This window comes from Pithys albifrons, chromosome 2 (genome assembly GCF_047495875.1).
Source record: "Pithys albifrons albifrons isolate INPA30051 chromosome 2, PitAlb_v1, whole genome shotgun sequence".
Classification (NCBI taxonomy): domain Eukaryota; kingdom Metazoa; phylum Chordata; class Aves; order Passeriformes; family Thamnophilidae; genus Pithys; species Pithys albifrons.
Window position 1 is genome coordinate 45,857,495 of NC_092459.1, and position 18,336 is coordinate 45,875,830.

The window sequence follows — 18,336 nt, forward strand, 5'->3', positions numbered from 1 at the left end:
ATACACAGATTACACACCACACATTGTTGCAAACAGTCATTTTCAATAACCTATTTTACAGATTTTTTTTTCTTTTTAAAAAGCACACTCTGGAATTTTTTAAAAAGTTCTGTGAACATGATGACTGTCCTAAAAGGTATCATTTCTCTCAGTGTTTTTCCATCTCTTCAGTGACTTGCCATGGGAGATAATTATTTGGCAAGTACATTTTGTCACTCTTGCCAGGAGTGTCAAATATAGAAGTCAAGAAGACTTTATAGGTTACTGCTCCAGTATAGAGACACTTAATGAATGCCAGAAGTCAAATGAGCCTAAAACTGTCTTACAAAAGCTTGAGCAAGACACAACATGAAAATGTTCCAGTCTTTCTTAAAATATTTCGGTGAAATTTCTCCACAGTTTTTTTCTTTTTTTTTTTTTCAGTTTGCAGCTTGTCGTAAAAAAATCTTTTTACATTTTCTATTTCCTCTGCACAAGTTTTAAGATCTCTCCAGTAGGAAAAGCACTGTTAATATCATGCCAGTACCTGAACTGAAGAAATACTCTTCCTTAAATACAATGATCTCAGACCATTGTTGCTCTGGCTGTAGTCTCATGACACATCATCTCTGTGGCACTGTCACTGCAAAAGATTTCCTCCCTTCTCTTTTCCCACTGTTTATTCATTCCCTGAGACACAGTACACTCTGCCCTCAGTCATGATGGTACTTTTTTGTGGACCATCTGTGATTTCTTCTGGCAAACTGATCTAACTTGAATTAAAAAAGTCAAAACAGATGAGGAATAAAAACAAACAAAAACCCCAAACCCAAATATCAAGGTAGATTAGTTGCTCAATCCAATTTATATTGAATCTATGCAAATAATCCACGTTAGTCCATTTGAAAGGTGGCACATCTGGCATGCAAAAATACTTGTAGTATCTTTGTCACATGTACGTTGGAGAATAAATCCCCAGCCTCTGAGTACTTCTACTGTTTTCAGTTACTGCATGATATAGCAGGGACAATGCTTGTTTTTAGACACTGATTTTATGTTAAATAACATACAGTTCTGATAACATTTCCTCGTCTGTCCATTGATAAGAGAAGAGGAATTGCTAGATACTCATCAAAAGCTAATAAAAACATTTGAAAATCATTTTAGTGTACAATAGATTCACAAAACTGTGATTAGCAAAATATTTGTACAGTTCCACCAGTGTTACAAGAACTATTTTTACTGCTTCTCTTCTCAACCACCTCATTAGTAAATTGCTTAAGTCAGAAAAGACAGTAAGTTTTTGTTGTGCAGTGTACACTCAACAGAATGGATTTAGTGGAAAGAAATTTCCAGATATTTATTATTTCTGAAAGAATTTGTGTTCAGTAACCACTTTAACCTCTGTATTTCATCCTGTTGGGTTTTTTTAATGTGAGAAAATCCATTCAGCATTCTTTCCATTCTAAACCAAAAAGCTATGATGTGCTTCCACATTTATTTTTTGAGAGGAAAGGAGCAGAATGTGACTCAAGAGTATTTTTGCTTTGGTGCAGAGATGCAGATTTGGAAGCAGCCTTAAATATACAACATAAACAGCCTTATTTGACTTATGGTGTCTAGAATAAACTTCCTTCCCGCCTCAGGGCAGTTTAAACTATGCTAAGACTTGGTCTCAGCCCACATGAAAAAGATGGTTATTTCCAGAATTAGTTTTCAGAGGTTGGATGTCCAGTTTAAACATATCAACAGCACAGATGCAACAGGAATATGGAAGCCTATGGAGATCAGGAAGACCCTCGAAATTATTCATCATCACTGATGACAATGTGTGCATACAGTCAACAAACAGAAGACACTTACCAAGTCATTCTTACAATTGTTTAAAACTAATTCTCTGAAGAATTTGCTTCTATCCCATTAAACTTATGCACATTTCCCTTTGCTCAAGACAAGCCCAGCATTGATTCACCAGAGTGAATAAGAAAACGTGTTGACTGCTCACTATGGCACACTTGGTATAACAGCTTAGTGGTACAGAATTAAGGGCCATACTTAGAATTTTTTTTTTTTACTAGAACAGTTCTTCACCTTTTACTATCTAAATCAGGCACATTAGGTCCCTGTCACCACCTGTGACAAAATAATCGAGTTGATAAATATTGCTGGGTTTAAACAATTTAGTAAGTTTACAGCTTGCACCTATGGATGCACAGCAGAGGGCAGCTGCTGGTAAAGGTGCTCCGGTGTTTCTTGCTGCCCCTCTGCCAAGGGTTACTGCCCTCAGGGGGGAGCCAGACAGAAGCACTGTGTGTTCATGGCTCAGCCACTCCAGTGCAACACCCAACTTTCTTGTGCAAATGGCACTGAAACTGGGCAAGACACAAAGGCTCTGGCTTTGCACTTGAGCCACCAAACTACACATAAACATTCCACTCAACTTTCATGGTGAAGTAGCCCCGTTAAAGGGGGAACACATCACTGGGAGCAACTGCAATTCTCACACCTTTCAATGCCAAAGCTGGAGTCAGCCTATTTTATTCTAGTTACCCACTTGTCTTTTCTGCTTTAAATATGTTAACAATATATACCAGGTAGTTTAATTAAAAAGAACATGATCATGCGGTTTGTAAAATATTTAGCTTCATTTTGGAATTATTTGGCCTAGTGTTAAACACAGCAGAGTGGTTATGCTTGAGCAGCAGTAACACTTCAGGCTCTATACTTGGAGGTTTCTATTCTGGGAACGGCATTTCTATAAACATCTACCATTTAGAAAATTAGCACGTACTCTGCACGATGTATTACTAGAATTACTTCTCACAGGGAAAACTCAGTCCCAGTTTCTCTGGTAACACTGTTTTCTTTTGGTCAGCCTTTGTTTTGTGGACAAATCCAAATGAGGCATTTCATTCCTTTCCATACTGTACCATTTCTATCATCTTATGTAAGCAAATCATTTCACATCACAATCTGTAAAGTGTCTAATAAAATTTAAATGTTTTTATTGAAATTCCATCTAATTATAGACATAGGCAGTACTTCATGTATAAACTATTACATTTCATTCTTCCTTTCCCATTTAGGAAATCAGATGTTTTCTGCTGGTTACATTGCTAACACATTGGACTAATGTTTTTCAAACTATGGAAGTTTACTCTTATTGTATTTTTTTTGTTATGTCTATAATCCTGAAAGAAAACTAGCTGGTTGTCATAACTGTGTTCTTACTTCTTTGTTATTCAATTTACATATCTCTATTGCAAAACTCTGAATCTGGTGTAGCTGAAGATTCAAACACATGGATTGAAAATCTGCTTCACAGTGCTCCAAACTGTCCATTCTGAAGCAAAGAGCAATCCATTCTTTAAAGATTGATTTGCAAAGGAATTAAGCCTTACAGTTGTCTGAGTTATATTATGTTATGCCTATTATGCCTTTGAAGAACTCCTTTTTCTTTTTTCTCCTATTCATAGTAACACCTAAGAAGATTTGGATACAGACAACTTATTTTCAGTCTAAATTCTGTGTAAATTCTCTGCATGCCATGCCATACATTGTTAAGCACATCACTCAAGTCTTTACATTTTTGTATTGGAAATTTAATTCTTTCCCTCTTGGAAAATGATTGCAAAATTTCTTATTCTTACAGGTTTTTGAAAGTTCTCATGGGAAAAAGTAAAAGAAGTAAGAAATCTCTGTAATTAATTTAAGAACATTGGACATCACTTTCCTAGCAAATGTTTGTAACAATTCCTGCACATACTTGTATCTTCTGAGATTTCAGTTGGAAATAATATGGAATATTAGCTCTGTGGATAAACTTCAGTTTAAATAATTTTCATAAATACTTGACAGTAATTTTATGGAATTTTGGATTGCTCTATAGTGCCTTTCTTTCTTAATGTAGGCAATGATTTTATCCATAGCACTATTTTTGCAGCCTGGAGTATGATTAAGATGATTTGGCCTATTTCTATGGGCTACATAACACACTATTTTACATAGATAATGTGTCATTTTACTTTCCCTGGCTCCATTTGTGACTGTTAGAAAGTTCTTTGTTAATTCTGACTTTCACCACAGTGACTCTCCATCAAGAGCAATACAGAAAAGCTAAAGCAGATACCTTTATCTTATTAGCTTTTTATGAATTTTTCACTAGAAAAAAATCACTTAACAAGATGTTACATTTAGAGAATTAGTTGTCAGATAATTCTGTCTTCTAAAACCTGGGTTACAAGTCAACATGTAAATCAAGGCATCACTTTAGAAAAGGCACCTCAGTTTCAGTCACAGATTCTTTTCTGCCAAAGGGAATATTGCCAGCTGCAATTCCACCTGTATGGAATCCTACACTTGCATTTCTGCAGCTCTACAACGTGAAGAAAGGGGTTCAGTGTAATGCATAGTCTGGTACAGTAAAAGTATTGTCTTCTATCGAACTTGTGCTTGCTTATGTATGGATTGTTTAAGGACATCCTTATTTAGTGGCTTTTTTCCACATTCCAAAAGAAAACAGGCTCCACAGCACCAGCTGTTCTCTCTCTGTGTAACAGAGTGACTCGTATCCTCTGTAGACTTTTTTAAGACCCCCTTAGAACATCGAAGAGGAGAAAAACATATCTCCTTGGTTCTTCTCTTCAGGAGTCTACGCTGATCTTCCACAGGAGTTCATCAGCTCTTGCAAGGGCTCAGGTTAGTGTCCCTGACAGGATGTCTTCTCCATTGCCTTGGAGGTCATCTCTAAACCCACAAAACCCAAGGGTCCTGTGCACAAGAGGACTTTCAGGTTCTTTTGCAGGTTTGTAGCTCACATTCCCTCCAAACTGTTCCTCTTCATTGCAAATGTGCAATCCACTCCTTGCCTCAATCTCTTCTCTCGGAATGATCATGGGAATCTGCCCCATAATGAGACATCATTCAATTATTAATTCCCACTGGAGAACTTGTCGGTTTGCTTTGTTTTGATAGCAGCCTGGTCATGAACTTCTGTCCAGCTTTTGTTTACTTAAATCCCTGTCCAGTTTTAGGCCTGGATGTCGGTTTGGCTGCCCTATGTCTCCACAGGACAAGAGAAATATTTCCGTTTTCTCTCCTCGGCGAGATTTACACATTGTAAAGAATATAAAACAGAATTCAATTATGAAAGTTGATTTAACAGATCTTGGATATTTGACATACTATCTTTGACTTTAACCAGACAAAGAACTTTTCTACAACCTCTATAAAAAAATTAACTCGAATTCTTCACAGCATTATTGATCTTTTCAAAGAAAAATATTGTCATTAATTTTATTGGTCATTTATCTTTTCCATGACCAACAGGCTGAGTTATTTGATATTGTTCCTGGTTTCTTAATGGAAAACAACCTTTTCCTTTCTTGTCATTCAAGGATGGTGATTGTACTGCCTTTCTCTTTAAACTGTTATAATTGGAAGTAATTTAAATTAAAAAGAAATGCAAATTACAGATTTTACTGTTTCCAAGGCTAAGAATGCACTTTATTCTCATTAAATATATTCTATAATGTGCTTTTATCTGGTTATAATTTCATGTTCTTTCCTAGAGTACCATTTCTCCTATGGTATCTCATACAACGGAATAATGCTATATTCTAATTTTACATAAAATATTTGCAAGCAATATACAGGTCCCATTCCCCACAAGAATAAAGAAGCTGGATTCTGCGCAGACCTACCAGGATTCTTCTACATAAATCTGCTTTTGTTCTAACTGCCCCCTGTAATCTCAATGGGTGAGACAGAACTGAGGTTGGTTACACTGATCTACAAAGAATGACAGTTCTCCAAGGAGCCTAAAACACAGGTGTAAATGATATGAGGTCCTAGTTGCTCTGACCCTGGGACTTACATGAATTATATATTTTATATTATATATATATATATTATATAAGAGTGGATCTGTAACAACTTTATGGTATTTCACCAGTTCTAAAGATGCAGAAAAAAATTCAAACACAATTTGTTCTGGAATACGAGACATAAATATGAATTACTCAAATGAAATGTGGTATCTTCAGTATAATTTCACCATACCTCCAATGGCTTTGTGTCAAAGAATGCTTTTGGATATTGCTTATCTATTATTGCTCATTTTTGACATTTTGTATTTGACTTTCTGTCTAGCACTAGACAGCCACCAAATGATATAGGACGTCATGGTAATGGATATGGAAATGTATTTATTTATAGAACAAGGGCTAAATGCATATTATTAGTAATATTTTTTTCATTTTTCATCAAGGACACAAAGATCTACACTTGCAATTCAATGACTAAAAAGATAAATTTTTGCCTACATCATAGGTTCTAAGTGATGGCAATAATCTTCCTTTTTCCTCCTCAGAAAGGAGGTTTTATTCCCTCACTTTCCAAAAATTGGGGACTTCCATGTTTTCAGAACAAGCTTGACCTCTTCTTTCTCTGATCTTAACGCTTCCCACTCAATTCAACAATGTTCCCTGTACCCAAGAACCTGAAGGGAAGGCAGCACAGCAAGCATGGTAACAACAGTGCTGTTGTGCCACAATAGGACAGTTGTTCTGATGTCTGACACGGAGCAATGCAAGGTTCTTGGTGTCTGCTTCAGGTCATCTTGAGACACCTGCTAATGCTGTGACACAGAAAGTGTCCCAAAAGCAGCGTTTCCCACATCCCAACCTTCTCATGAAGACTTATATAGTTAATTTAGGTTGAAAGTAAAGGATTCATATGTATAGTGTACACTTGGATGCCATATACAACTTCCAAACCATATACATTTATACTGTTGCTCTAGATCCCCTTTTCACTTGATGAGGAACCACAGACAAGTCTAGGATTTGCCTTGTCCTAAACCACAAACTGAAAATAAGACAGAGGAATCATGCCCTTAGGGGTCCAATTCTCCCTCTTGACAAGGTGATTAAAACAGATGTCTGAAATTTACACTATGGGCCTATAGAAACAGTGAGATGAGCTCACTTGTCCCTTGACTTGGACAGCTGATTTCCCCACATATCTAGAATAGACTTGCACAGATCTATCAGGTAGGAACTTAGATTGTTCCAAATCTCTTTCATAATTTAGAAGAGAAAAAAGTCGCAATATAGCTGGAAAAGTTCAGGTCCTCACATCTAAAATGGCACTGAGCTCCATCCAAAATGTGGTGCTGATTGCTCTTTATAGATCAGCAAATTATTCCAAGTTCTTTGAAGCACATTTTTGGCACTTCTTTTCTACTTCTTGTTGCCTTACTGTCCTTTTCCATCTTCTCCAGTGCTTGTCCTGTGTTCCTGCCCCAGCACCACTGCTGCAGCTGCACCTCTGATGCTGCTACCTAATAACACCTCCAAATAGTAGCAAGAAGTAACCTAACTTCACCTCTTGATGAAAGTATTTTCTTCAGGAAAGGATTCAGTCTGTGATCCAATGGATGGCACTTCTAGATTCCTCAAACTGTATTTTCATTGCATATGATTTTCAAAGAACATCTGCTCTGAGTGAGGTGAGCGCTACGATTTGGCTGTCAACGGATGATATTAAAGTATACATTAGCTCTCTAGGCAATTTCAGTAATTTGCAAAGACACTGAGATTTCTTTCCAAGTATATGGACAATTTGACAGATCAACCATCATTATTAGTACTCATAAATCTCTGTCTTTCACAGTTTGTCATCACACTTGTTCTAGTCTTGCTGTTGCAACCAAGATACAACTACCACAGCTGGTATCTGCTCTGGCTTGCTTTTCCATATTTCTGAGAACTTGAGAATCTCATGTTCTTGCTCAGCTACTATAGCTTTGTGCCTCAAGCTACCTTAAATAAAATGCCAGCTGTACATGCATCTCAGTTCCATTTATGCTGTGTATAGCAAAATGGTGGCACAGACGTTTTTGGACAATGTGCTAAAGGTTTCTGTGGCCTCAGAAAAATCTCTCTAAATTTAATGGTGTTTTCTACTTGTATGATTTTACTTCCTGCAATAAAGTGGTCAAACTTCTCATGAGTAAGGCCTTTTATAAAACATCTTCCAATTTTTAGATATCTTAGTACTGCTGAAAATCAAGACTATTATGAGAAAATTATTGACAGAACTTTTATACGAGTGGAATCCCAGTCCCAGGCATTGTCTTACAGGGAACACACTGTCCAATGTCCTACATATTTAATTTTCATTCACACCATAAATTTTGGGATGAAACAGCTGATCATCAGCTCCTTGATGTGTGTGATAATTGCCTTATGTTGCCATAACTATGTCTATGCTACAACCCTAGGGCAGGTTGGCAACATTTCAGAGGTCCAGTCTGAATCTCAGCAGCTGGTTTGCAAATCATAATTGACTGACTAGCTCTAAGTTTCAGGGTTGTTTTGCATTGCAGGTTTTAGCCTTAGAGAAGTGATGGACAGTACAAGTGCAATTTTATCCTGCTTTTATTTAGTCACTTTTCTATTATTGTAATCTACTTTTAAATCTACTACTATTACTACAATCTACTCTTTCTCAATCCAGAAACAGGCACAGCACCTCCAGGGTGAGGTTGCCAGCACATTCTGAGGCAGTACACTTTTGTTTATGCAGATTTTGCTTTAGGCTGCTTCCAATATTGTCTGTATCCCAGAGAATACTGTCAGTACCTCTTGGAGACCACACTGTTGGTGTATTGTCACCATTATCCCGGAACACTTGCCAGGATCCAGCTTTCGTTCTAAATCTTGAGAGTATTTCCACTTTCACCTAGTCAAGCACAGATAATCAGACCTTTGTTTAAGCTGCTGGAGTTTGCTCTCTGAAAACACATGCCTTGTCTTGCTTCTCCAAGCCATTTCAACTAACAGGATTAAGTACTATTTGCAAAATGTCTGGGCACACACCCCCCACCCCCTAAAAAACAGGGGAAAAAAAAAAGAAATGCAGCCAAGTCCAGTTATTTTATCCTGTGAACATCTGAGATGAGCACAGACTGACTCAGATGTTATAATATAGCATAGTTATGAGATGAAGAACACTTATCAAGCATTTCTGTCAAACACTACCCCTGACTAAGAGCCAAAGGAGGACTTAGTTCTGAGATTCTTCTGTCTGGCACATTCTAGTAAATAGAAACAGCTGTCCACGGATACATTTTGAAAACTGAATGACAGATATATTGCAATAAACTTTTCCATTCTATAAAGTAGTCAGTATATGGAGGAAAAAAGGGTTTTCCTTGAAAACAATCTCTGATTCAGTGTACTTTGTTCATCTGCAGGAAACTACTCAAAGCTTAAACAGAAATTCACACATGTTGCTTAAAAATATTAGTGTTGTGTAGGATGTACTAAATACTAAATGTATTAATATTTCAGAAAAATCTTGTAATGATTTGTTTTCAAAGTTAAAGCTAACCATCTGTTCAAATGCTGAACATGACTGCCTGTTTCTCCATACTAACTTGGAAAAGGAAAACCCATTTCTTTGCATGTCTAGCAAGTGCACTTCTCCACTCAAAAAAAAATATTTTTGTTGGGAAAGAACCTTTCAAGACATCTGCAAAATACCTGAGTCAGAAAAATCATTGCTTGAAAATATTTTTATTTTCTTCTTGTGACAAGAAGTGGTGAGCACGATCTTTGAGATACTTGGGACTCCTTGTTATTTGATACAAACCAAGAATTTCTGGAAATAACATGTAGACAGCACAATTTTCAGAAGACGTAATCTGATCACAAGAGCTGTGAGCTATGAAACAAGAGAGAGGATAAGGGCATCAGCATGAAAATAGGAGCCTGGAAAAGTTTCAAGATGTGAACAGAAGATTAGACCATTTTTTGTAGGACTTTAGAAGTGAACCAAGGCCCCTACAAAGTAGGGAGAAGAGGTAGCATTAACACTGGCTATTCAAATATTGCTACTATGGCATTGGCAAGCAGTGTCTGCATTGCAGAATTCCACTGAAGGAATCTCTACCAAAGTCAAGCCATCTTTTGAGCTAAGCAGAGTCTCTTGTCTAGTTATAAACACTAGAATAGTTCCAGGGAAATTAACATAAAATGTTGAAATTGTTGGTAAGTGTATTACTCTCTGCTACACTCCATGTTTGGCTGCAACAGGTGAGCGTTCTGTTCAAACTGGCTGTCCTGCTTCCTCCTCCTCACAGCAGCTGTGGTAGTTTTGGCTTCAGTTTTAGCTAGACCTCAGTTTAGCAGGCCCAGAGAGTGTGATGTGGATTGAAGGGGACAAGCATCACCTGACTTAAGCAACCAAGGAGATATTTCACATCATTTTGACATCAAATCAAGTATAAAAGAAAGTGTAGGAGGTGCCTAGCGCAGTCCCCTCCATGGCCAGGTGCTGAGCAGAACTGCTATCACCATTGCTGGGGGTGTTGGGCCTCATCACCACTTCACAGCTGTTTGGTTTGGGAAGTTTTTTGGTTTGGTTTTTTGGTTGTTTTTGGTTTGGTTTGGTTTGGTTTGGTTTTTTGTTATTGGTTTTCTCCTCTCTTGCTGGGTGTCCTTTGGGGAAGTCTGTTGGGGTGTTTCTGTGGCCTGGGTGCTTGGAATCTGTTGTTGGGTGGGTGACTCGGTGGTTGCTGTTGTTGGGTTTTTCCACATTTGTATATATACATGTGTGCTAATTCTGTTTTTAATTGTCTCTCTTTTGTATAAATATAAGAAGCTTGCCATTTTGGGGTATTTTTTTCTCCTTTTCATTTTTTTTCCCCTCCTCCCTCCCTTTCCCTAGGGGGGTACTCTGACAGACTATTGGGCAGTTGGCATTTTGCCAACCAAACCAAAACAGCAGCCATTGCTAATCTTTGTTTTGCTTGCTTTTAAAGTTCAAATTGTAGCAACTGCACTGTCCAGGCAACAGGTTCAAAGAAGACAACAATGTAAAGATGTTGAAACCTGAATACATAAACATTTCAGTAAAGAGCAGCAATTTTTAATTTATTAGATAATCTAACTGCTAATAAAATATATTGTTTATAAAACCAACATTTGAAAATCTAGATAACTTATTCAACTTTGTGAGACAGAATATATCAAAAGAAAGGGAAATCTTTTAAAAGATTCTGGAAATACTTCATTACAAAATCTGGAAATGGTGTCAGTGACACTCAATCTTCCCCTCCCTCCTTGACAATTTTCACCACCTGCTTTTAACTAAAGTATAAGCCAAGATTTGAAAACTGTTAATCACAGGGAAAATGCTCCGTACCGTGTAAGCTGCATCTCACAGCTACCAGACGTTCCAGCTGGGAAATCAAATCCTTACGCTCCTCCACACTTACCATAAGGGGTTCCTTACCAACTTTCTCTCTAGACAGCTATTCCTGATTACATCATGTCTCCATTCAGCACTCTGCCTTGGTGGAGATCAGAGCTACAAAACACATAGCCAGTTTCTCACCAGCAACCAGATAAGCAAGTTTTGTGTCCTGCTGGTAGATTCAAGTCACTAAAGTTATTAAAGTCCTTCAGTTTACTTGGGAATTAGATGTATGGGCAGTGTGAGCCAGATAGCTGTGTCCTAAGGCTCACCTACCTGCTATGCACACAATGGACTACCAACCTCATGCCCACAGTCATTTCTCCCATTTCCCAATATGGGGTCTGCAAGTGACAGGCTGTGTCTGTGCCTGACTTCACCTCAGGGGCCCCTGAGAGGGCTCTTGCAGCTGGAGTGGGTGTGCAGAAAGGGGCTGAGGCAGGAGCTTGAGAGGGAGAACCCACAGGCACAGTCTGCAGGAACTGCTGCACGGGAGAAGGGTGCAGTTCACTGCAGGAAACTGGGAGCTCTTTAGAGATGAGGCTGTCTGAGGCAGACAGTACTAACATTTTGTCATTCACGTCTGCAAGAGTGAGCAGTAATCTCAGGCTCCAGAAACAGACTCTGGATCAATGTTTAAAACAACCATCTTAAATTAATGGGCCACAGATCCTACCCATGCCGACTCAAAAGAGACATAAAGTCTTCCTTTAATGGCAAAGGCTAGAGAAGCCATAACATTTTTTTGGTTGTTCGTGGATGTCCCAAGACCCTAGTAAGAACACTGAGACTTGTGAAAGAGAGTTCAAATGGAAAGCAAAATATTGTCAGCATCCATGGAAATATCAATTCTGTAAAATTCACAGTCTTAATCAATGTTAACGGTTTATATATTATGTATATATTAATAACTTTTATTTCGCTATATATTATATATATTACATATGCATACATACTCTCTCCATATTTCTATATGTATGAACAGCTGCTCATTCTCTACTGCATCTGTCAGATTTTAGGAAAATCAAAACAGTCTCAAAATACTAACAGTCATGCTTGGATTGCTCAGAATCTGACTGTCAAATCTACAGAAACTATTTATAGTACGTAAGTTATATGGGTCTCATGAGAATTGCTTGAATTGAAGAAATGAACAATTGCCTGTCTGTGTCAGGATGATGCAAACTGAACAGAACTAACCTCATGGTTATAGTTAACAACTACTTTTTCATATGAAGCATCATAATTTATCTAGCACTATTAAGGGATTAAATAGAGGGGTTTTACAGTATTTTTAAATAGGTCCACCCACCATAAGCTACTATTATACTTACTATTATACTATACCACTAATGTGGTTTTTGAAATCTCAAACAGTCTAACAGGACTATGCAAATTTTGATAGCCTGCAGTTCATCTCAAAGCTTCTAAACCTAAAACAGCTCCTATTGAACTGCATCTCAAATAATCTGGTCCCTAGATGTGAGGTTATGGTTGTAAAATTGTTCTCCCTTTAATTGCAAAAAGTGGTTGTAAAAATTGTCTAAATTATTGATAAACATTTACAAGTAGGAAAAAGTACTCCGGTGATTGGAAGTAACTGCTTTTGTGTTACTTTCATATTCAGTGTCAAGTGCCTGCTTTCTGCAGAGAGTACACGGAACAGAAGAGCAACAGCAGTAGCCAAATAAACTAATTGCTAGAAATTTCTATCCTAGTTCACACAGAACAAGGTATTTTTTGTTGTTGACCCAGAACTGACAATTAATGAGATATTGTTCAGATAAATATACCTCTAAGTCACGACTTAGTCAAACACGTAATTTAAGCATAGGTCCCACTTAAGAAAGAAAAAAGTCTTCCCATCCTAACCAACTGAAGAAGCTATTGATACCCACCACTACTGCTTGCACATGATATTAGGAGCCTCTCCTGCTTCAGAGTTCAGGTATGCACTTCTACCATTAACAGGAGCTCCCAGGATTTGTCCAAAATGCCACTCCTGCCTGCCCCTGAGAGAAGATCAACATTGTGGGTTAGGCTGGCTCATTGGTCACTGAGCTAGAAAGCACAACACTGCAATTCAACAGCTTGAACTCGCAGCCAAATTGTGACACATGGGTCTTATTCCATCCATCTGCTCCAAGGAACACGTGCCTGCAAAACCCATGATGATCAGCATATTGCGGAAGTGCAGGAGAGAACTCACTGTGAGGGTGTGCGCCCATTAGTCTTAAAATTTGCATCCTCTAAAGCTTACTTTCCTTGCCAAACATTTCTTCTCCATTACCTGCTATAAGCAGTCTCATATATCAGCCCTGCATTTACAGCTACAGAAGCATACACCCCCCCCCCGCCCCACTGCTGTCTGTGTATCTCATCCAACAAACCCAGGACTGTATACACACACACCATAGCCACAAAGCACATCAAAGGAAACTCTCCACAGTACAACACACCACTGACCATATGGATAAACCTTTGCTGATAAGGATGTGTACATATACTCCATATTCATGTACCTCATGCAAAAAACCAGCTCCAATAAAAACACGTCATCCACCACACTCAGCCCTGTGCCCCCATGCAGAAACAGCCTGAGTGCCACACAGTACTTTACACATGCTGCTCGAGCTCTTCTGTCACCTCTGCAGTGCACAGGCTGTTCCAGACCCTGGTCCTCTGTGTGTGTGTGTGTGCCCGTGTGTGTGCCCGTGTGTGCACCCTCACACATGCAAGGAATCCGTGAACATTAAGTGTCTAAGAGTGCACGTACATGAATGAAAGTGTGCAAGTGCATGCACGTGGTACCTATAGGAGTGTGTGCGCCTGTGTGCGAATGGGTGTTGTGCGGGTGAGTATTGTGACCACGGCATATACAGAGACGTGTGCGCGCAGTGTGGGTGAGCACACGTGGATGGAACGCTATATATGGGGGGGTGTAGAGTGCTGCAGATACGCGCGGCAGTGCCTGTCTGTATAGTGCGTGCTCATACTCTGGGGTGCAGTGTGTGTAACCGCGTGTGAGGCGCCCCTGTCAGGTTCTGCGTGCGTGTGCCAGTGTGACGGCCCCTGCGGGTCCCCTGCAGCCTGGACGATGCTGAGTGCGCGCGGTAATGTCTCCCCGCGGCATGGCTGGGATGCCCTGCTGCCCGCGCGGGTGCCCATCAGTCCCCGCACGGCGATGTCGGAGTGTGACAGCCACGGGGCTCTCCCGCCCGCCCGAGTACCTGCCGAAGTGTCCCAGGGAGTCGAAGAGCCGCTCGGAGCTGGGAGCCATGGCGAGGCTGCTGCACGCCGGGAGCCTCGGCGCCGCTGTCCCGGCCGTGCGGGCAGAGAGGCACTGTCCTGTCCTGTCCCGTCCGCCCCCCGCCCGCCCCCCGCGCCCGCCCGGCCCCGGCGGGACCGGCCCCGCCCGCCACGGGGGAGAGCGGGCGGGACCAACCGCCGCACAACGGCCGCCGGGAGCGGGAACTGGGAACCCGGAGCCGGGAACCGGGAGCCGGGAGTCGGGAGCCGGGAGCCGGGAGGCGGGAGCGGGAGTCAGGAGTGGGACCCGGGGGTCGGGAGCGGGAGTCAGGAGTGGGACCCGGGGGTCGGGAGCGGGAGTCAGGAGTGGGACCCGGGGGTCGGAGCGGGAGTCAGGAGTGGGACCCGGGGGTCGGGAGCGGGAGTCAGGAGTGGGACCCGGGGATCGGGAGCGGGAGGCAGGAGTGGGACCTGGGGGATCGGGATCGGGAGCGGGAGGCAGGAGTGGGACCCGGGGGTCGGGAGTCTGGACTCGGGACCTTGGAGTCGGGAGCGGGACCTGGGAGTCGGGAGCGGGAGCCAGGAGTCGGGAGCGGGACCCGGGGGTCGGGACCAGGAGTCGGGAGCGGGACCCGGGGATCGGGAGTCTGGAGTCGGGACCCGAGAACTGGAAGCCGGGATCCGGTGCCGGGGGCCCTACGCGCCCCGGACGGTGGAGCAGCGCCTGCGGAGCGGGGACAGCAGTGTCACCGCGGCCGCGGGCCCGTCCCAGCGCCGCTCCTTCGCTCTGAGCCAGCGGCTCAGCCTCCCGCACGGACACACAGCCGCAGCCGCCGCCCGGGGATGGATGGGCCGCAGCCCGGCCTGCCGAGCAGAACCTGCAGCCCACTGATGTTTTCCACATTAAAATTAAATTATAGTAAGTGATTATATGCTTAAGTGCGCCTGTGACAATGCACTAATCCCATATGTTTAGGCTCTAGTGTATGTCACATAGACATTTTCAATTAAAGGGGGATAAAACCATTTTTTTCACAGGACATTGTCTGAATCATTTTTAGCAGCCTTATAATCTGCTCTGTTATTTAGTTATATTACCTTTTTTTTCCCTTGCAACGCTTTAGCACACAATGTAAAATAGAATTATCATTTAATAAAGGTAAAATGTGTAACGTATCCGGTATCTACTTTACTGTCATTAGTTCTTCAATTTGTAATGAAGCCTCAATTACATTGGACTTATTTTTCTGCCTTGCCCAGAGTACACCAAGATAATCAATTTGAAATTGTTTGAGGATTAACAAAGCGAGTTTCAACAGAAGACCTTTGTAATTAACGCAGCGGTGTGTTTTGTTGGAACAGATACACTTGAGCAGCCAGTCACTCTGGTCTCTGAGAATTAGGCAAGAGAGATAAAAAACCAACAACTGTTGCAGGTGCAGATCTCATGCTTGAGGTTTTTCCTTCCTAAGCCCTGTATTTCCCTTCTAGAGTAGATACAAGTTGCAAGTTGTCCCTCCTCTGAGTCAGGAAGTGGATCACAGGCCCTCCGAAGTCTTCTTCCAACCTAAATTATTTTATGATCCTGTGATGAAAGACACATTTTGCAGCAGAGCAACTTGCATGATTTCTTCCTGGGCTGCTCTATTGAAAAAAAAAAATAGGAGAAAAAAAAAATCAATTCAACCTTATTACATGGATTCTTCATTTTTTAGGGAGCACAGAAAAAGCTGAGAAGTAAACCTCTGTTAATTCCCTGGAAGTCAGGCCTCCATTTCCAAAATCTGACCCAAACCCCTTCTGCTACCACACCCAGGCTCCACCACTTTGCAGGGAAATGTGCCTTTAAGAGGCTCTGGCACTGAGCAAGCACCACAACTGTTCCTCCATGGAGAGCAGATGTTGGGGCTTCAGGGTGACAATCTGTTCCAGTGCAGACCTGGAAAAAGCAGATGTTTGTCAGGCTGCTTGGCTCTGACTGACTCCTGACTGGACCAGCAAAATGAGTAAACAGTACGTTGCACAACTTGGAACCTGAATAAGTTCAGCAGAGGATTGCTCCTTGCATGTTGCTAGCTGCATTTGACAGAAGTCCCCATACATCTCTGTGCATCTGCAAAGGAAATTTTTAACACTGAGTCTAGAGTTTGTTTTAGTTACTTTCTGAGGATATGTAAGCCAGAAAGTCTAAGGATAGATCTATTTGCTTTCAGCAAGATTTTTTTTAATTGCTTGGGTTTTACCTTATAAATATCAGCACCAAATTTAATCATCCTGGAGTTTTTTTCTGGAGAATGTTTTTTGGTTCAAAATGGTATGTGCCTGAACACAGCACAGGTACATTAACAAAGAATTTCTTTCTTCAAAGAGCAGCACTAGTTAAATAGTTATTTGCATAAACAAACACCAATGAATAGTAAACATTCTGGTTAAATATTGCATTACTGATCATGTGCCTGTTTTAGTGTCTTGCTTCCTATGACTACATTCATCAGTTTTCAACAGCATTATGGTATGTAGAGAATATCTATTTTTGATGTAAAAATCAAGCACAAAAGAAAGATTAATTCTTTCAGGGCCATTTTTCAAACCTGGAAAGATCCATGGGTAGTTTTGTCTTTGTGAAATCTCTCCTAGGCATTCCTGCACACATTTCTCTCTATCTTGCCTCTGTGATAATAGCATGACTTTACTGCCCATATCAGAGTAAAGAAAGGAGTTCTGCACACACTCCTATTACAGTTAATAACAAACTCCCACATGTCTGCATTTTCAAAGGTTATTAATGTAATGTCTGCAATGTCTGCTCTCTTACACATGTGGTGGGCAGAGACTTGCCTTGTTTCTTTCAAGCCTTGGAAGATGCACTTCATTCTTTAAGCCTGCCTTTCCTCCCATCCACTTATGCCAGTGCTACGTGAGCTAATAACTGTGCTTTTGGTCACCATTGTTCCTCATTGAGTTGTTTTTTACCAGTCACCTAGAAATAGTCATAGTGCTGCATGATAAACTTCTGTGGAATAGAAAATACAGAGAATATCTAAAGAAAAATTATAGATTCCTGTAATTAAAATGTGTCAAGATGAGGCCATCCACATCCAAACTCTACTTACTTTAGAATTCTAGGAATTATATTAGCAGAAGAAACTGAAGGGAAGTTCTGATCCTTTTCCTACAAGATCTTTAGATGGGAACATCCAGGGTCTTCACAACAGGCAAACACTCCCCAGGATATTCCAGGGGTTTAAAATGTTGGTCTTTTATTCCTGCAAGGAGAATATGCTGTGGTTCCTCACAAAAAAACCTTCAGTTCGCCTTATTTCTGGCACTCACAGGCAGGCTGTTGTTCAACAGGGACATTCAATATTGCACAATCCTTGAGGAAGGAATGATCTTGACAATTTGTAATGTGAGAAAAGATGTCTTAAAAATAATCTCCTTCAGTCTGTCTTTCTCACTAGGAAAAATCCAGCATCTACTGGTAAGGGCTGTTCCTGGTCTCTGCTTTTTTAAGTCAAATTACAGTGTTACCAAAATATGAGAGGTATCTGGGGAACATGCCTGTGATGTGGTTCTAATACATTCATACGTGTATACTGAGCTTCAAATTGCAGCTGAACCCTAAAGTGGTGTGGATGGCAGATAACTGGTAGTGTTGCCAACATCACCCCATGGACACAGATAATGACTTCTTAAATAGTGCCAATTTTGGATCCATCTGTTTCCCTGCTCCTTTTGGCAAGGCTTGTAACCCAGAAATGAGAGGCAGTGTAGGAACCACAGCTGTGTCAAGCCAGAAACACAGATGATCTCCCTACTGACACCAGCACTCAAGTCAAGCATGAG

The 18,336-nt window shown here is 40.9% G+C and overlaps 1 protein-coding gene across 2 annotated transcripts in view; it reads right to left on the bottom strand.

The window, feature by feature from the left end:
• SLC22A16 (solute carrier family 22 member 16) overlaps positions 1 to 14,602 on the bottom strand; it is a 36,406-nt gene extending 21,804 nt beyond the window's left edge. Inside the window, exons 1-2 of one of the 2 annotated variants that reach the window (XM_071548907.1) lie at positions 14,472 to 14,552; positions 13,140 to 13,253 (exon numbers count right to left, since the gene is read on the bottom strand). Coding sequence is in view for 1 of the 2 variants with exons in the window: in XM_071548906.1 (XP_071405007.1) it covers positions 14,472 to 14,521 (50 nt within the window). In the remaining variant the exon portion in view is untranslated. Of the gene's footprint in view, positions 1 to 13,139; positions 13,254 to 14,471 lie in introns of both variants that reach the window. The other variant, XM_071548906.1, reaches the window with a different exon arrangement.
• Between the last annotated feature and the right edge of the window lie 3,734 nt (positions 14,603 to 18,336).